At 48.1% G+C, this 17705-nt stretch overlaps 1 protein-coding gene across 1 annotated transcript in view; it reads right to left on the minus strand.

Moving 5' to 3' along the window:
• Positions 1-4870: 4870 nt before the first annotated feature.
• The window catches only part of LOC140399026 (ectonucleoside triphosphate diphosphohydrolase 2-like), a 124470-nt gene continuing 111635 nt past the window's right edge, over positions 4871-17705 (minus strand). Inside the window, exon 9 of the mRNA XM_072488087.1 lies at positions 4871-7859. Within this exon, the coding sequence (XP_072344188.1) occupies positions 7656-7859 (204 nt within the window). The 3' untranslated portion in view covers positions 4871-7655. The remainder of the gene's footprint in view (positions 7860-17705) is intronic.

Consider the following 17705-nt stretch of genomic DNA (forward strand, 5'->3'; position numbering starts at 1 on the left):
CCACAATTCGGTGACGTTTACGTTAATGATGGAAAGGGATAAGTATACACCGCAGGGCAAGAGTTATAGCTGGGGGAAGGGCAATTATGATGCCATTCGACGTGACTTGGGGGGGGATAGGTTGGAGAAGTAGGCTGCAAGTGTTGGGCAGACTGGATAAGTGGAGCTTGTTCAAGGATCAGCTATTGCGTGTTCTTGATAAGTATGTACCGGTCAGGCAGGGAGGAAGGCGTAGAGCGAGGGAACCGTGGTTTACCAAAGAAGTGGAATCTCTTGTTAAGAGGAAGAAGGAGGCCTATGTGAAGATGAGGTGTGAAGTTTCAGTTGGGGCGATGGATAGTTACAAGGTAGCGAGGAAGGATCTAATGAGAGAGATAAGACGAGCAAGGAGGGGACATGAGAAGTATTTGGCAGGTAGGATCAAGGAAAACCCAAAAGCATTCTATAGGTATGTCAGGAATAAGCGAATGACTAGGGTAAGAGTAGGACCAGTCAAGGACAGGGATGGGAAGTTGTGTGTGGAGTCTGAAGAGATAGGCGAGATACTAAATGAATATTTTTCGTCAGTATTCACTCAGGAAACAGATAATGTTGTGGAGGAGAATGCTGAGACCCAGGCTATTAGAATAGATGGCATGGAGGTACGTAGGGAAGAGGTGCTGGCAATTCTGGACAGGCTGAAAATAGATAAGTCCTCGGGGCCTGATGGGATTTATCCTAGGATTCTCTGGGAGGCCAGGGAAGAGATTGCTGGACAAAGAACAAACAAAGAAATGTACAGCACAGGAACAGGCCCTTCGACCCTCCAAGCCCGTGCCGCCCATGCTGCCTGACTAAACTACAATCTTCCACACTTCCTGGGTCCGTATCCCTCTATTCCCATCCTATTCATGTATTTGTCAAGATGCCCCTTAAATGTCACTATCGTTCCTGCTTCCACCACCTCCTCCGGTAGCGAGTTCCAGGCACCCACTACCCTCTGCGTAAAAAACTTGCCTCGTACATCTACTCTAAACATTGCCCCTCTCACCTTCAACCTATGCCCCCTAGTAATTGGCCCCTCTACCCTGGGGAAAAGCCTCTGACTATCCACTCTGTCTATGCCCCTCATAATTTTGTAGATCTCTATCAGGTCTCCCCTCAACCTCCTTTGTTCCAGTGAGAACAAACCGAGCTTATTCAACCGCTCCTCATAGCTAATGCCCTCCATACCAGGCAACATTCTGGTAAATCTCTTCTGCACCCTCTCTAAAGCCTCCACATCCTTCTGGTAGTGTGGCGACCAGAATTGAACACTATACTCCAAGTGTGGCCTAACTAAGGTTCTATACAGCTGCAACATGACTTGCCAATTCTTATACTCAATGCCCCGGCCAATGAAGGCAAGCATGCCGTATGCCTTCTTGACTACCTTCTCCACCTGTGTGGGACCTTTGGCTTTGATTTTTATGTCATCATTGGCTACAGGAATAGTGTCAGAGGACTGGAGGATAGCAAATGTGGTCCCTTTGTTCAAAAAGGGGAGCAGAGACAACCCCGGCAACTATAGACCGGTGAGCCTCACGTCTGTAGTGGGTAAAGTCTTGGAGGGGATTATAAGAGACAAGATTTATAATCATCTAGATAGGAATAATATGATCAGGGATAGTCAGCATGGCTTTGTGAAGGATAGGTCATGCCTCGCAAACCTTATCGAGTTCTTTGAGAAGGTGACTGAACAGGTAGACGAGGGTAGAGCAGTTGATGTGGTGTATATGGATTTCAGTAAAGCGTTTGATAAGGTTCCCCATGGTAGGCTATTGCAGAAAATACGGAGGCTGGGGATCGAGGGTGAGTTAGAGATGTGGATCAGAAATTGGCTCGCTGAAAGAAGACAGAGGGTGGTGGTTGATGGGAAATGTTCAGAATGGAGTTCAGTTACAAGTGGCGTACTACAAGGATCTGTTCTGGGGCCATTGCTGTTTGTCATTTTTATCAATGACCTAGAGGAAGGCGCAGAAGGGTGGGTGAGTAAATTTGCAGACGACACTAAAGTCGGTGGTGTTGTCGACAGTGTGGAAGGATGTAGCAGGTTACAGAGGGACATAGATAAGCTGCAGAGCTGGGCTGAGAGGTGGCAAATGGAGTTTAATGTAGAGAAGTGTGAGGTGATTCACTTTGGAAGGAATAACAGGAATGCGGAATATTTGGCTAATGGTAAAGTTCTTGGAAGTGTGGATGAGCAGAGGGATCTAGGTGTCCATGTACATAGATCCCTGAAAGTTGCCACCCAGGTTGATAGGGTTGTGAAGAAGGCCTATGGAGTGTTGGCCTTTATTGGTAGAGGGATTGAGTTCCGGAGTCAGGAGGTCATGTTGCAGCTGTACAAAACTCTGGTACGGCCGCATTTGGAGTATTGCGTACAGTTCTGGTCACCGCATTATAGGAAGGACGTGGAGGCTTTGGAGCGGGTGCAGAGGAGATTTACCAGGATGTTGCCTGGCATGGAGGGAAATTCTTATGAGGAAAGGCTGATGGACTTGAGGTTGTTTTCGTTGGAGAGAAGAAGGTTAAGAGGAGACTTAATAGAGGCATACAAAATGATCAGGGGGTTGGATAGGGTGGACAGTGAGAGCCTTCTCCCGCGGATGGAAATGGCTGGCACGAGGGGACATAGCTTTAAACTGAGGGGTAATAGATATAGGTCAGAGGTAGGTTCTTTACGCAAAGAGTGGTGAGGCCGTGGAATGCCCTACCTGCAACAGTAGTGAACTCGCCAACATTGAGGGCATTTAAAAGTTTATTGGATAAGCATATGGATGATAATGGCATAGTGTAGGTTAGATGGCTTTTGTTTTGGTGCAACATCGTGGGCCGAAGGGCCTGTACTGCGCTGTATCGTTCGATGTTCTATGTTCAGGGGTTCTCCAGGCGGTGGCCACCTATCCTTGACTATCTCGCGGAACGTTAAGGGGAAATAGATCGTCAGCAGCAGCAGCCCAGGGGCGGGGGGGCGGGGGGGAGCACTATTTTTTGTTACTTTGCTAGTTCACTATTTTATTTAAATAATGTTAAGTATTAGTTATTGTGTTATCTCTTATGTTGATTTGTAAAGTGGAAAAATTATGTTTGAAAATCTTTCATAAAATATATATTTTTAAAAAGGAAATGGAAAGTGGGGGGGAGGTGGTTGGGAGGGACCCACAAGAAGACCACAAGACACAGGGGCACAGCTACAGGGGGATAAACCCAAGGGCAAAAGGAGGACCAGAGGGAATAACAACAAGCGGAGAAGCACAAGCCAGGGCCAACAACAGGCAGGGCAGCAGAGGCAGACCGGCCAAATAAGGCCCACAGCCACCGAAGGGAGAGGAAGCAGGCTATTGGAAATATGTACAGCGAACCGAGCCAGTTCGCACTTTGGTTGACTCTTTAATCTTTTTATTCTTATTTTTTTTCACTCGTATACAAAGTAGTACCGCACCCTAATTGCCTTTGTAAAATACTACTCGTGGATACGACACCAGTAACACAATGTTCAAACTTAAAATATGTGATGTAAAACTAATTGTTAAATATTAGATGTGAAAATCCAATTAAAACATTTTTAAAAGAGGTTCCAAGCGGAGAATCTGCCAGAGGATCCCACCATTCCGGTTGGTGGGACAGGCACTGCTGGAGCTGCTTGTCATCGAACTTAGTCTCCAAATATGGAATCCTGTCCTATGGATGGATTTAAAAACAAAGATGAGAATTTTAAATTTGAGATGCTGCTTGACCAGGAGCCAGTGTAGGTCAACGAGCACTGGGCTGATAGTGGAATGGGACTTGCTATGAGTTACGACATGGCTGACAGAGTTTTCGGTGACCTCAAGTTGACGGAGTGTAGAATGTGGGAGAGAAGCCAAGTGTTTGTTGGAATAGTCGAGTCTGGAGGTAATAAAATCTTTAGGTAACAAAGATGCTCACACAATGGTTGCCTGGGAAACAACAGTGCCAACCTTTAATCTGGTTCAATTACCAGTTCTTTGCTGGCTGCTCCAGGGATTATCTGTACAATGGCAAAGCGAATCAAACAAACTTTAAAGCCTGGCTTTCCACAGCAGACAGACCTGTTAAAATTCACTGCTCAGTTTGGGAACAGTGAGCTACTCCAGATTCAAGCAATAATTGTAAAAAAAGTGCACTGATTTACAGCTTAAGTTAAGACACTAGTCAAATCGGTCAATGCGAGGAATGGGCCGTGTATTCCTCCAGCACCCAGGCCTGACTATATTCCCAGCCCCATTCTCTGGTGGGGTGTCGGGACAGCCTCTCTTCATGTCTGATGGGTGCCAATAAATGAGGGAGTGACGTGATTACATCTTCGCTGTAACATTGGATAACCTCCAAAGATTGCGATGTGCAATTAACCCGTGCCCATTTAGTATGCTGCTTCCTGATTGTTGGGTGAGGTCAGCATGCCCTTGCTGTGTTCATTGGCTGCCCTCATCAGCAGAGGACCCGATATTATGAGTATTTATTTTCCTTTGGACCCACAAGCAGTGCTGGAAAGACAATTTGGGATTGATGAGGCTAGGTTGTCTTACAGATGGGAGATTAATTAAATTTGAGGGCCCCAATTCTGTTAGTCCTTGAGATGGGTGGGACTGAGATTTGAAATATTTGAAAAATCAAACCCAAACCAGCTTTTTGGGGAGTTAAAATTCCTCTCAAAGACTCTGAAAAGTGGGAAAGCCCATTCAATCCCAGCACCCCTGCTCCCAACCCAGATCCCCAGTTTATGCACTGCATTCCTCTCAGCCCCGAACACTCCAGCCTCCCACTCCCTCCGGTTATCCCCAACTGGTCAACACCTTCCTTTTAGAAAGACAGAGACTGAAACATCACATTTGTAAAGTAAAAAAACAAATATTTATTGAAATCATGGCCCGTAACTTTGACAGACAACAAATGAGCACATTAGCTGTAGATGGTCTCCAATATTACACAGCCTGTGCTGAACGCACAGCTCTGGCTGTCCCTGCAGTGAGTACATTGGGCAGGCAGGGCAGGGTAGGGAGGGCAGGATGGGAAGGAGAGGGCAGGTGAGGAGTAGAGGGAGCAGGAAGAGGGCAGGGACAGGGGGAAAGGGCAGGGAGGGAACGATGGGTAGGGCAGGAAAAGGAGGGTAGGGCTCAGAGGAGAGGGCAGAGAGGGGATGGTAGGGAGGATAAGAGGGGAAGGTGAGGGAGGCAGGAGGGGAGGGTGGGGGAGAAGGAGTGGAGGGGAGAGTGGAGGAGAAGGAGGGAAGGGTGGGGAGGGGAGGGAATGGTGGGGAAGAGAGGACGGGTAGGGTAACAACATAGGAACAGCTAAACAAAACGCCAAAGTCTATCCTCTTTAGCTCTAGCATCCTGGGAGTTACTAAGAGACCAATGATAAGAGTCCGTCATTAATCAGAACATTCCGGATCTCTCGATTAGTCTAAAACAGTTTGACAGTGGTGGAGAGCTGTGAGGTCCAGAGGATCACCTTGGTATGTGGCAACCAGTTTATCAGGAAAATGTTTCTACACAGATTAAAATGCTGGATTGGCAGACAGCAATTGGGAAGGGTAACTGAGGGAGGGTGACTGGCGGAGGGTGACTGGGGGAGGGTAACTGATGGGAGGGTAACTGAGAGGGGGTAACTGGGGGAGGGTAATTGAAGGGGATAATTAGGGAAGATTAATGTGGTCTCCTCCCAGAGACACACACCCAGGATGCACTGTGTGATGGGCAGGGCTGTGCAGCTCACTCTGGCTGGACTGTCCCTTTAAGGAACAGAGATGTAACGTTGATCACACTATGCTGATAAAGTCAGCCTCTGTTCGCAAAGTGCTAACTTGTAAAGTTATAGAATGGTGATTTGGACATTTAGCTAAGATACCAGCAATTGATTGGTTTAAAGACAAGGTGAGGGTAATTAGGAGAGGTTCTGCGCCCTCTGATACTATAGCACTCACTCAGTTGTGGAGTCTGGATTATGGAGTCTCATGTCTGAATGGTGGGACTTGACCCCATGACCTTCTGAATCAGAGACAAGACTGCTAGCCACTGAGCTGAGTAGTCAGCCGAAGCTCAGGGATCGACTCCAAACTCTCACTCCAAAGACATAAGTTCAGAATTTACACTGACCCTCCAGTGTGGTAGTGGGGGCAATGGAGGGGGTGGAGAGGGGGAGAGGAGTGCACAGTCAGAGAGGTCATCTTGTGGATGAAGCACTGCCCTCTCTGACGGCTGTGAAAGACCCTATAGCACGGGATTAACGAACGTTAGGAGTGTTGTCTGAGTGTGCTGGGTAATATTTATCCCTCAGCCGATCTCACTGGATAGTACTGTGTGCAGTTCACATCAACACTCTGGAGGGGATGGTTTAACACAGTGGGCTTGTAAAGCAGACCAAGGCAGGCCAGCAGCGTGGGTTCAATTCCTGTACCAGCCTCCCCGAACAGGCGGCGGAATGTGGCGATTAGGGGCTTTTCACAGTAACTTTATTTGAAGCCTACTTGTGACAATAAGCAAATTTCATTTCATTTCAGATTATCTTTTCATTCATCTCATTATCGTGTGTGCGGTCTTGCTACACGCACCATGACGGTCACATTCCCTAAATTACAACAGTTACTACACTATAGAAGTATTTAGTTTGCTGGAAATTGTGTTGGGGCGTTGTGAGACTGGGAAGGGGGATACCGAATTATATTTTTATTCATACAGAATGCGGGTGTCACTACTGCCCATCCCTATTTACCCTTGAGAACTACCTTCCTGAATACATCGGTGTCTGGCGGCCCGCTTCAGGGGGCAATTTAGAATCAGCCACATTGCCTAGGGCCTGGGTAGGGTGCTCTTTCAAAGGGTCGGTGCAGACTCGATGGGCTGAATGCCCCCCTTCTGCACTGTAGGGATTCTATGATTCAATTAACTGAATTTAAATGTCTCCATTTCCATGTTGGGATTTGAACTTATCTCCAGATCATTCGTCCAATCTAGATCCCCCCCTAGGGAGGTGGGAGCTAAAGACAATATTCCAGCTTCTTAATCCTGTCTTTCTTTAAAAGCTCAATGTGGGATAGTGGTCTGAGGAGGCAGTGGTTAACCCTTTGTGTGAAATGTTCCTCCTCCTGGCCTGGGGTCAGGCTGATGTTCAGCATTATGGAACTGAATTTTATGAAGTTCCCCTGGTCTCTCAATGACGTTACACCTGCTTTGAATGGTGCCTCAATCAGGAGATTTTGCCAAAGAAATAAGGAAGCTGAACATTGCTCAGTTGTGGACTTGTGCTGAATCCTGGGTGAAGTTTTAAACACAATTAGATGAGGATTTAGTAGGAGTGGGAGTGAGGAGTATGTGCGATGGGAGTGAGAGGTACATACTGGAGAAGCAAGAAGTTGGGGTAAAAGGAGGTGGGAGTGAGGGGCTGGGGTAAAGAGGTGGGAGTGAGAGGCTGGGGTAAGTGGGAGTGAGGGGCTGGAGTAAGTGGGGATGGGAGTGAGGACGATGTGTGGTGGGAGTGAGGAGCTTTGTTAAGGGCACTCTTGCTTATGTGGCACAGCGTGAGGGGCTACAATCCTCCAGTCAAATTGAGGAGTGCCACTGCTGGGCTGGGGTTAGTGAACCGCAGAGATTCGAGCCCAGCGATTACTTCAGGCACTACAACACCGAGTCATTCTTGACGGAGCGAAAGGACAAGGCAAACAACAGAACTCCTGCCACAATCACCAGGATACAGATGACAATAAGCACGGCCCAGGCACCTAGCATCTGCACTTTCCAGATCCCAGGATTCTCAGCTGGTATTGCGTTAGTGAGATTGAGCATGTAACCCAGAGCCCATCCAATGGTACTGCCTCCAGCCTGAAATAAAGCAAAAAACAAAAAGCACAGTCAACAGCGAGGACAGAAAATCACGAGAGGGTGGGTGGAAGGTAAGTTTGGGACAGGCAGAAAGATCGAGAGAGAGTGAGACAGGGAGAGATTGAGACCGAGAGACAGATCAAAAGAGAAAGTGAGACTGAGAAACAGAGAGAGCGACACAGAGAGGGAGACACCCAGAGCGAAAGAGACAAAGGAAGTGATGCACAAGAGGGAGAGACAGAACGAAGGAGAGAGAACGAAAGGGAGAGAGAATGAGAGAGAGCGAGAATACGAGAGGGAGAGAACAAGAGAGGGATACTGAGAGAGAGACAGACAGCGAGGGAGACCGGAGAGACAGAGAGGGAGACCGAGAGAGACAGAGGCAGTCTTAGAGAAACAAAGAGAGCGACCAAGAGAGAAAGATAGCGAGGGACAGAGAGAGAGTGCGAGGAACAGACAGAGGCAGAGGGACAGAGAGAAAGAAAGACAGAGATAGAGGGACAGGGAGAGACAGAAACAGAGCAAGAGAGAGTGAGACTGACAGAGAGAGAGAAAAGGACAGGGAGAGGGAGACAGAGAGAAAGAGAGACTGAGAGAGACAGCAAGAGAGAGTGAGACAGAGACAGACAGGGAGATTGTTGTGGCAAGTTTCAGAGACCACATGACCTCATCGGATGTTTTGGCAAGTAGCAGAAGCCTCTCTTTTCAGTCTGACTCAAAGCAGTTTCAGCACGTTACAAAAGAAGTGCCATCATGCCGTTTTGTGGTAGGCTTGAACATTTTTGATCCAGAAGAAGAAGATTGGGTGTAATAGGTAGAACGTATGCATTACTACAAAGCAAATAATATAGACGGGAAAGAGAAACAGAATTATTTTGCTCACAGCTTGCGGCACCCAGACGGACAGTATAATAATAAACTTGATATACCCTGAGGCCCCGATTCAAAATCATTTAACAAACTCATGGTGTTGGCTTGGAATTGGAGTGGGCGGCACGGCAGCACAGTGGTTAGCACTGTTGGTTCACAGCGGCAAGGTCCCAGGTTCGATTCCCGCTTGGGTCACTGTTTGTGTGGAGACTGCACGTTCTCCCCTTGTCTACGTAGATTTCCTCCGGGTGCTCCGGTTTCCTCCCACAAGTCCCGAAAGATGTGCTTGTTAGGTGAATTGGACATTCTGAATTCTCCCTCAGTGTACCTGAACAGGCGCCGGAGTGTGGCAACTAGGGGATTTTCACAGTAACTTCATTGCAGTGTTGATGTAAGCCTACTTGCGACAATAAAGATTATTTATTTATTTGAATCATTATCATTCAAAACCCTCTATCATCCTTCAGAGATATAAATTTAATTCGACGGGGAGACCACAGGAAAATCTCTTGTGTTCTTCAGGCCAAAGTAAGGAAACTGGCTAAACATTGCGAATTTGGAGCATCCCTGAACGATATAGAATCATAGAAAAGTTACAGCACAGAGAAGGCCATTCGGTCCATCTTGTCCATGCCAGCCGAGGACACTGAGGTGCAATTTGTAGTCCCAGCTTCCTGCACCTGGCCCATAACCCTGTAGCTCACAGCGCTTAAGGTGCCAGGTACCTTTCAAAAGAGTTTAGGGTCTCTGCCTCCACCACCAACTCGGGCAGTGAATTCTAGACACCCATTACCTTCTGCGTAAAAAGGTTCTTCCCCATGTCCCTTCTACACCTTCTGCCATTTATCTTGAATCTATGTCCCCTGGTTCTAGAATTCTCTATGAAGGGAAACAATTTTATCCTGTCCACCCTATCTCTTCCCCTTATAAATGTGTACATCTCAATTAAGTCATCCCTCAATCTTTTTTGTTCCAAGGAAAATGACCTCAACCTATCCAATCTCCGCGTAGCTGCAATTTCCTAGCCCTGACAACATTCTTGTAAACCTCCTCTGCACTCTCTCCTGAGCAATAATGTCCTTCCTGTAATGTAGTGACCAGATCTGCACACAATACCCCAGTTGTGGCCTCTCCAGTGTTTTATTCAATTCCAACATTATATTATGTTTCTATTCTATACTTCTGCCAATGAAGGAAAACATTCCATATGCTTTCTCAACAACCTTGTGTACTTGAACTGCTGTCTTTAGGGGCCTGTGTACTTGTACGGCAATATCTTTCACTTCACCTACCCCTCTTCGTATATTCCCATTTATTGTGTACTTCCTATAACTCTTTGACCTCCCTAAATGCATGACCTCATACTTCTCTGAATTAAATTCCATCTCCCATTTTATCGCCCACTCCACCAATCCATTGATATAATTTTGGAGATTGCAGCTATCCTCTACACTGTCCACCACTCGGCCAATCTTTGCATTGTCTACAAATACCCCAATCATGCTCCCCACGTTCACATCCAAATCATTAAAATATAACACAAACAGAAAAGGCCCCAACACAGAGCCCTGTGGAACACCACTTGAAACAACTTTCCAATTGCAAGGACAGCCATTGACCATTACCCTTTGTTTCCTGTTACTAAAGCCACATTGTCCAGTAGCCCATGGGCTTTCACCTTCTTGACCAATCTGCCATGTGAGAACTTGCCTTGCTAAAATCCAGGTACATCACACCCACTTACTATCTTATCAACCCTTCTTGTCACTTCCTCAAAGAATTCAATCAAATTTCTGAGGCAAAACCTTCCTTTAACAAATCCATGCTGACTATCCCTGACTAGTCTATGCTTTTCTATGTGACAGTTAATCCTATCTCTCAGGATTCATTCTACTAATTTGCCCACCACCGATGTAAGACTATAATTGTTTGGCATTTTCTTTGATCCCTTTTTAAACAATGGAAACACGTTTGCATTTCTCCAGTCCTCTGGTACCTCCCCTGTATCTAGTGAGGATTAGAAAATCATCCTCAGAGCATCTGCTATGTCCTCCCTGGCCTCCTTCAGTAGCCTCAGAAACAATCCATCTGGCCTTGGCAACTTATCAACTTTCAAGGATTTCAACCCTTTGAGTACTTCCGTTCTCTTTATGATTATCCCATCCAGTATCTTACAGATATCTTATATCCTCTTGGACTATTATATCTGCCTCATCCATTTCCTTTTCAAATTCATTTAAAACCCTTCCCACAGCCACTGTTGAGAGATAAGCTGGTGTGTGGAATAAATAACGCGGCTATCCAAAAGAACTTGCCAGCGGAAACAGAGCTAAACTTTAAAAAGGCGATGGAAATAGCTTTGTCCCCATGCAAGGTTCTGAAAAAGGCGCTCAAGAATTGCAAAGCATGCCTGGGGGCAAGGACCACCAGTTGGGGAGAGGTGCTGCAAGCAACAGCAACACCGAGGTCGAGGCTACAGTTCGAACAGGAGAAGGATGACTGATGGGGTAAAACCTGCCATTTTGATCAGGCAATGAATTTCAAAGAGTGTCTCAGATGTGAGGAATATTGCCGCTTCCTGAATGCCAAGTGTTTCCGATGCGGTAGAATGGGTCACTTCAGGCATAGATGGAGGAACAAACAGAACCTGCCCAGCCCAAGAAGTTGCCCAGTGTTCAACAGTATTGAGGAGTACCAGTCGCTGGAGCAAAATGTGTTAACGCTGAACCACACTGACAGGGTCACTTCCTGTGGCGGCCATGGAGTGAGTGGTCGCACACATGGTGGCTCCTGCTGGAAGGTGTTGGTTTTGGCCCTTTTTACCCTAGTTCTAGGTAGATTCAGTGGAAAGGTGGAGCGGAGTATGTAGGGGAACAAGTTCTCCCCTGGATGGGCATGTTTACGGGCTATCAGACCCGGCTGAAGACAGTCAAAGACCTGGCGAAAGAGTTGGAGGGGACTAGTGGCACAGCACCAATTATGAAAATGGCGGAGGGGGAAGAGTTATCGTCGGCGGGAAAGCTGCAGATGGAATAACTGATGGGCTTCATTAAAGAGGAATTTCAGCAGCAAAGGAAGGAAATGCAGAACGACTGATCAAAGGTGATTGAGGGGGCAGGCAACTCTTTGCGGGACCTTGGAATGGGTGGAAAAGTGCCTCAGGGTTGACGGTCCAGGAGGTATCTGACCATAGTGACCGTATTGTGTCGTTGGAGGTGGCGATGGCGATCCTGGGAGATTTGTGCAAGATCCCTGCAGTCTAAGGTGGAGGACCAGGAGAATAGGTCCAGGCGACGAAACCTGCGGATTGTGGGTCTGCTGGAGGGAGTGCAGGGAACGGGTGCTATGAGCTACATCGCGAGGAGGCTCTCCAGCTTGGGAAGGAGTTGGACAAGGCCCCAAAGGTGGACTGCGCCTATAGGTCCCTGAGGCAAAAGCCGAGAGCGGTGGAGTCACCGCGGGCAGTGATTCTGCAGATGTGCAACTTCCAGGACAAAGAAAAGATCCTAAGATGGGCCAGGGCGAAATGGGAATGGGAGGGGAATTGAATCCGGATTTATCTGGACATTGGAGCGGAGCTGGCTAAGAGGTGGGCGGGCTTCAACAAGGCCAAGGCACTAAATGGGCCGGTCAAGAGGTCCCAGGTGTTTGCACGCCTGTGGAGTTTGAGAGCGGAGGTGATTTTCTTGTAGGAGACACATCGCCAGGTGAAAGATCAAAAGAGGCTAAGGAAGGGATAAGTGGGGTAAGTACTTCACTCGGGGTTTGATTCAAATTCATGGGGGGGGGTTTAGCCATTTTGTTGAGCAAGAAAACAGGGTTTACGGGGGCCTGGGAGGCGCTGGACCGGGGGGAGGAAGGTTCATGATAGTGAGTGCGGTGTTAAAGGGGACGTTGGTGATGTTGGTAAATGTGTATGCTCCCAATTGAGATGATATTGGTTTTGTAAAGAAGTTACTGGGAGCGATTCCGGACTGGACATGCGCCGACTGATCATGAGGCGGGATTATAATTGTGCAATGGAGTCGAGGTTGGATAGGTTGAGCCCTATGTTGATGGGGAGGTCGAGAATAGCGAGAGAGCTGGAAGGGTGGATCCATGGAATTTCCATGGAGAGAGGGAGTATTCCTTCTCGCATGTGTATAAGGCCTATTCCAGGATTGATATTTTTGTGGTGAGCCGAGCGGTGCTGATGGGGATGTTTGGGGAAGAATATGCAGGAATTGAAATCTCGGATCGTGCACCACACTGGTCAGATGTGAGGCTTTCTTCGGGACAGGTGCAGCGGCTGGGGTGTGTAATGACTTAGACCAGGCCTTTGAGATTGGCCAATTGGAATACGAGTTCCTTGATTAGTGACCCAATCAGGGAACCTCTTCTCTGTGTATAACAGGGAGTGTCAGATCCTCTGCACTCCCAGTGTAGGCAGCAAGCTGAATGTACCTGGTTGTTTGGCTGTTGGTTTTATAAATAAAAGGAATTCTGGTGAAGGAACGTCTGCCTCAGTGGACTTATTACAGGATGGAGGTTGAATCCAGGGCTTTTGACTGATAAGGAGACTGTGGGAAGGTGAGAGTGGCGATTAAGAACTCAACAGAATGGGGAGGTGTTGGCGGCCACAGTGTGGGAGGCCCTGAAAGTGGTGGTCTGGGGAGAAATTATTTCATTTGAGGCCCAAAGGGATAGAGTGAGGAGGGAGAAGAACCGCCGGTTACTGGATGCGATAGTTGAAGTGGACACGAGATACTCGGCGGCCCCCACGATGGGAGTTGTTGGCAGAAAGGAAGAAGTTGCAGGGGCAGTTTGACCGGTTGACGATGGGCAGGGTGATGGGGAAGCTGTGGAAGTCAAGGGAGGCGCAGTATTAATAATTAGATTAGAGATAGTCAACACGTGTTTGTGAAGGGTAGGTCCTGCCTCACAAACCTTATTGAGTTCTTTGAGAAGGTGGATGAGGGTAAAGTAGTTGATGTGGTGTATATGGATTTCAGTAAAGCATTTGATAACGTTCCCCACGGTAGGCTACTGCAGAAAATACGGAGGCATGGGATTCAGGGTGATTTAGCAGTTTGGATCAGAAATTGGCTAGCTGGAAGAAGACAAATGGGAAATGTTCAGACTGGAGTCCAGTTACTAGTGGTGTACCACAAGGATCTGTTTTGGGGCCACTGCTGTTTGTCATTTTTATAAATGACCTGGAGGAGGGCGTAGAAGGATGGGTGAGTAAATTTGCAGATGACACTAAAGTCGGTTGAGTTATGGACAGTGCGGGAGGATGTTACAAGTTACAGAGGGACATAGATAAGCTGCAGCGCTGGGCTGAGAGGTGGCAAATGGAGTTTAATGCAGAAAGGTGTGAGGTGGTTCATTTTGGAAGGAATAACAGGAAGACAAGAGTACTTGGCTAATGGTAAGATTCTTGGTAGTGTGGATGAGCAGAGAGATCTCGGTGTCCATGTACATAGATCCCTGAAAGTTGCCACCCAGGTTGAGAGGGTTGTTAAGGTGTACGGTGTGTTAGCTTTTATTGGTAGAGGGATTGAGTTTCGGAGCCATGAGGTCATGTTGCAGCTGTACAAAACTCTGGTGCGGCCGCATTTGGAGTATTGCGTGCAATTCTGGTCGCCGCATTATAGGAAGGATGTGGAAGCATTGGAAAGGGTGCAGAGGAAATTTACCAGAATGTTGCCTGGTATGGAGAGAAGACCTTATGAGGGAAGGCTGAGGGACTTGAGGCTGTTTTCGTTAGAGAGAAGAAGGTTAAGAGGTGACTTAATTGAGGCATTCAAGATGATCAGAGGATTAGATAGGGTGGACAGTGAGAGCCTTTTTCCTCGGATGGTGATGTCTAGCACGAGGGGACATAGCTTTAAATTGAGGGGAGATAGATATAGGACAGATGTCAGAGGTAGATTCTTTACTCAGAGAGTAGTAAGGGTGTAGAATGCCCTGCCTGCAACAGTAGTGGACTCGCCAACACTAAGGACATTCAAATGGTCATTGGATAGACATATGGACGATAAGGGAATAGTGTAGATGGGCTTTAGAGTGGTTTCACAGGTCGGCGCAACATCGAGGGCCGAAGAGCCTGTACTGCGCTGTAATGTTCTATGTCTGAGTATCGGGAGAAGACGAGCCGTATGCTGGCCCACCAGATGCGGCATCAGGCAGGATCATGGGAAATTTTGCAGGTGAAGGCGGAGAGGGGGAGAGCAGGTGTCGGAACCGGAGAGGATAAATGACATGTTTAAGGCCTTCTATGAAGGGCTGCATAGCTGTCTAGGGCCGAGCCCGCGGGGGAGATGGTGGATATGGGGCAGTTCCTGGATGTGATGGAGTTCCCGGAGTTGGAGGAGGGGAAGAAGCAAGCACTGGAGGAGCAGTTGGGGTTAAGGGAGGCGATGGAGTATATTGGCAAGATGCAGTCAGGGAAGGTGCCAGAGCCGGATGGCCCCCCACTTGTTGGGTACGTTTAGTGAGGCGGTGGAAAAGGTGGAGCTGCCGGCTACGTTGGCACAAGCATCAATTCCGAAAAAGGGGAAGGGCCCACTGGAATGTGTGTCCTACAGGCCCATTTCACTGTTAAACATGAACATGAAAGTCTTGGTGAAGGTGTTGGGCAGGAGGAGACGCCCTCATTGCGACACAGATCCAGGAGGTCCAGGATAATGGAGGACATTATCTTCTGGACGTGGCCCTTCCTATGTGCCTGGTTGGGGTGGCGGGGGGGGGGGCCTGCGAGGGCTGAGAACTCAGGGAGCTGGTGATGGGATTTCCCCAAATGCTAACTGTCCATTCACTGCAGGAGGAGGATGAGGAAAGGACTGTGATGTTCCTCAGAGATACTGCGAGGCTGATGGCAGCTCACAGACTCCGTGTGGATTGGATCATTTCAGAGCAATGATGTGCAGAGTCTGTCATCTCTCCTGATGCTGTCTCGTGGAAACTGGGAGGTTCGGTTCGAGGATTCCCTGAATCATTGAGTCCTGTCAGCGCAGGAAACACATGAACTGAGATTACATCATGACAAAGAGCGGATGGAGGTGGCTCTAAGTCCAAATGCATCTCAAACGTTAATTGGGCCATTGCTCTCACCAATCAGTGGTATCGGGCAGCCTAAAGGCGGTGAACTAAAGTGAGTTTTAATACATAGTGAGATCCAATGTATACAAATGACAGTGCTGTATGTCATAATATACACCAGTATATCATGGTGCAGACACACACTGATGGACACGCAGTGGGACCAATCAACATACACAACACCGCAGCCAATCACCAGTGAGAGCACATGCACTATAAAGACAGGGGGCATCAGAGTTCCCACTCATTTGAGTAGCAGCTAGCTAGGAGCACAGGGCTCACAGCCTGCAACACAGACATTCACCATGTGCTGAGTGCATCAATTGGTTAGGACAAGGCAAAGATCTTTAGTTAAAGCTGGTATTGTATTTACCCACAGTTCAAGTATGTTTAAATAGTTAACCTTTTAATAAAATAGTGTTGCACTACTTCAAGTGTTGGTGACCTGTATGTGATCAAGAACACCCGACACATCGTGATACCAGGAATGGTTGCATACTAGCACTTCTTAGACCTACCTGCAAGTGATCTGCCTTCCGCCAGCATTCCGTCATCCTGCAACATGGACAACATCAGCCCGCCGCCACCGCTCCGCATTGCTGGCAACCTCGGGGCCAACTGGAAGATTTTCAAACAGCGCTTCCAGCTCTACCTCGAAGCCACGGACAGGGAGGGCGCCACGGACACCAGAAAGATTGCTCTTCTCCTCTCCACGGCCGGGGACCATGCCATCCACATTTTCAACTCTCTCACCTTTGCAGATGACGAAGACAAGATGAAGTTCAAGAAGGTTCTCCTCAAATTTGACACTCACTGCAGCGTAGAGGTGAATGAAAGTTTTGAACGCTCCGTGTTCCAGCAGCATTTGCAGGGTAAGCACGAACCTTTCCAATCCTTTCTCACTCACCTCCGCATCCTTGCGCAATCTTGCAGCTACGGGCCCACTTCCGACTCCATGATACGCGACCAGATTGTTTTCGGTGTTCAGTCGGACCCCCTACGTCAGCAGCTCCTCAAAGTAAGGCAACTCACCTAGCAACCGCCATCGAGACCTGTGTCCTACATGAAAATGCCACCAGTCGGTACTCCCACATACAAGCAGCTGAAACGGCGCGGCAAGGTCCCCACGAGGCGGAACGGGTCCAAGTGATTGAGCACCTCCAGGGCCTCAGCCTGGATGAGGGCGGCCATTTTGCGTGCTTTTCGCAGACTCCCACGCTTGTATGCACCAAACAAGGGGACGGCGATGTGGAGGAACGTAATGCGCAGGCGCGCACCGCGCATGACCGCACCGCGCATGCGCGGTGGCGCAGCGTACGTGCTGACGTCACGACGTGCGGCAACTGTGGCTCCGCAAATTCTCCATTTGGGAGAATCACCCCCAGGTTCTTTACACTGAGAGTAGTGGGTGTGTGGAATGCACTGCCAGCAGAGGTGGTGGAGTCTGAGTCATTCAGGACATTTAAGCGACTCAGAGAGGCACATGGACAGCAGTAAATTGAAGGGGTGTAGGCAAGGTTGATTTTAGATTAGGATAAATGGTCGGCACAACATTGTGGGCTGAAGGGCCTGCACTGTGCTGTACTGTTCTATGTTCTGGTCACCACATTATCAGAAGGACGTGGAGCTTTGAAGAGAGTGCAAAAAAGGTTCAGCAGGACGTTGCCTGGTCTCGAGGGTATTTGCTTTGAGGCGAGGTTGAATAAACTAGGATTGTTCACACTGGAAAGACAGAGGCTGAGGGGAGACCTGATTGAGGTCTACAAAATTGAGAGGCACAGACAGGATAGATAGTTAGAGGCTTTTTCCAAGGATGGAAGTGTCAATTACAAGGGGGCACAGGTGAGAGAGGGAAAGTTTAAGGGAGATGTGCAGAGTATGTTTTTCACCCAG

The sequence above is a fragment of the Scyliorhinus torazame genome, chromosome 22 (genome assembly GCF_047496885.1).
Source record: "Scyliorhinus torazame isolate Kashiwa2021f chromosome 22, sScyTor2.1, whole genome shotgun sequence".
Lineage (NCBI taxonomy): Eukaryota > Metazoa > Chordata > Chondrichthyes > Carcharhiniformes > Scyliorhinidae > Scyliorhinus > Scyliorhinus torazame.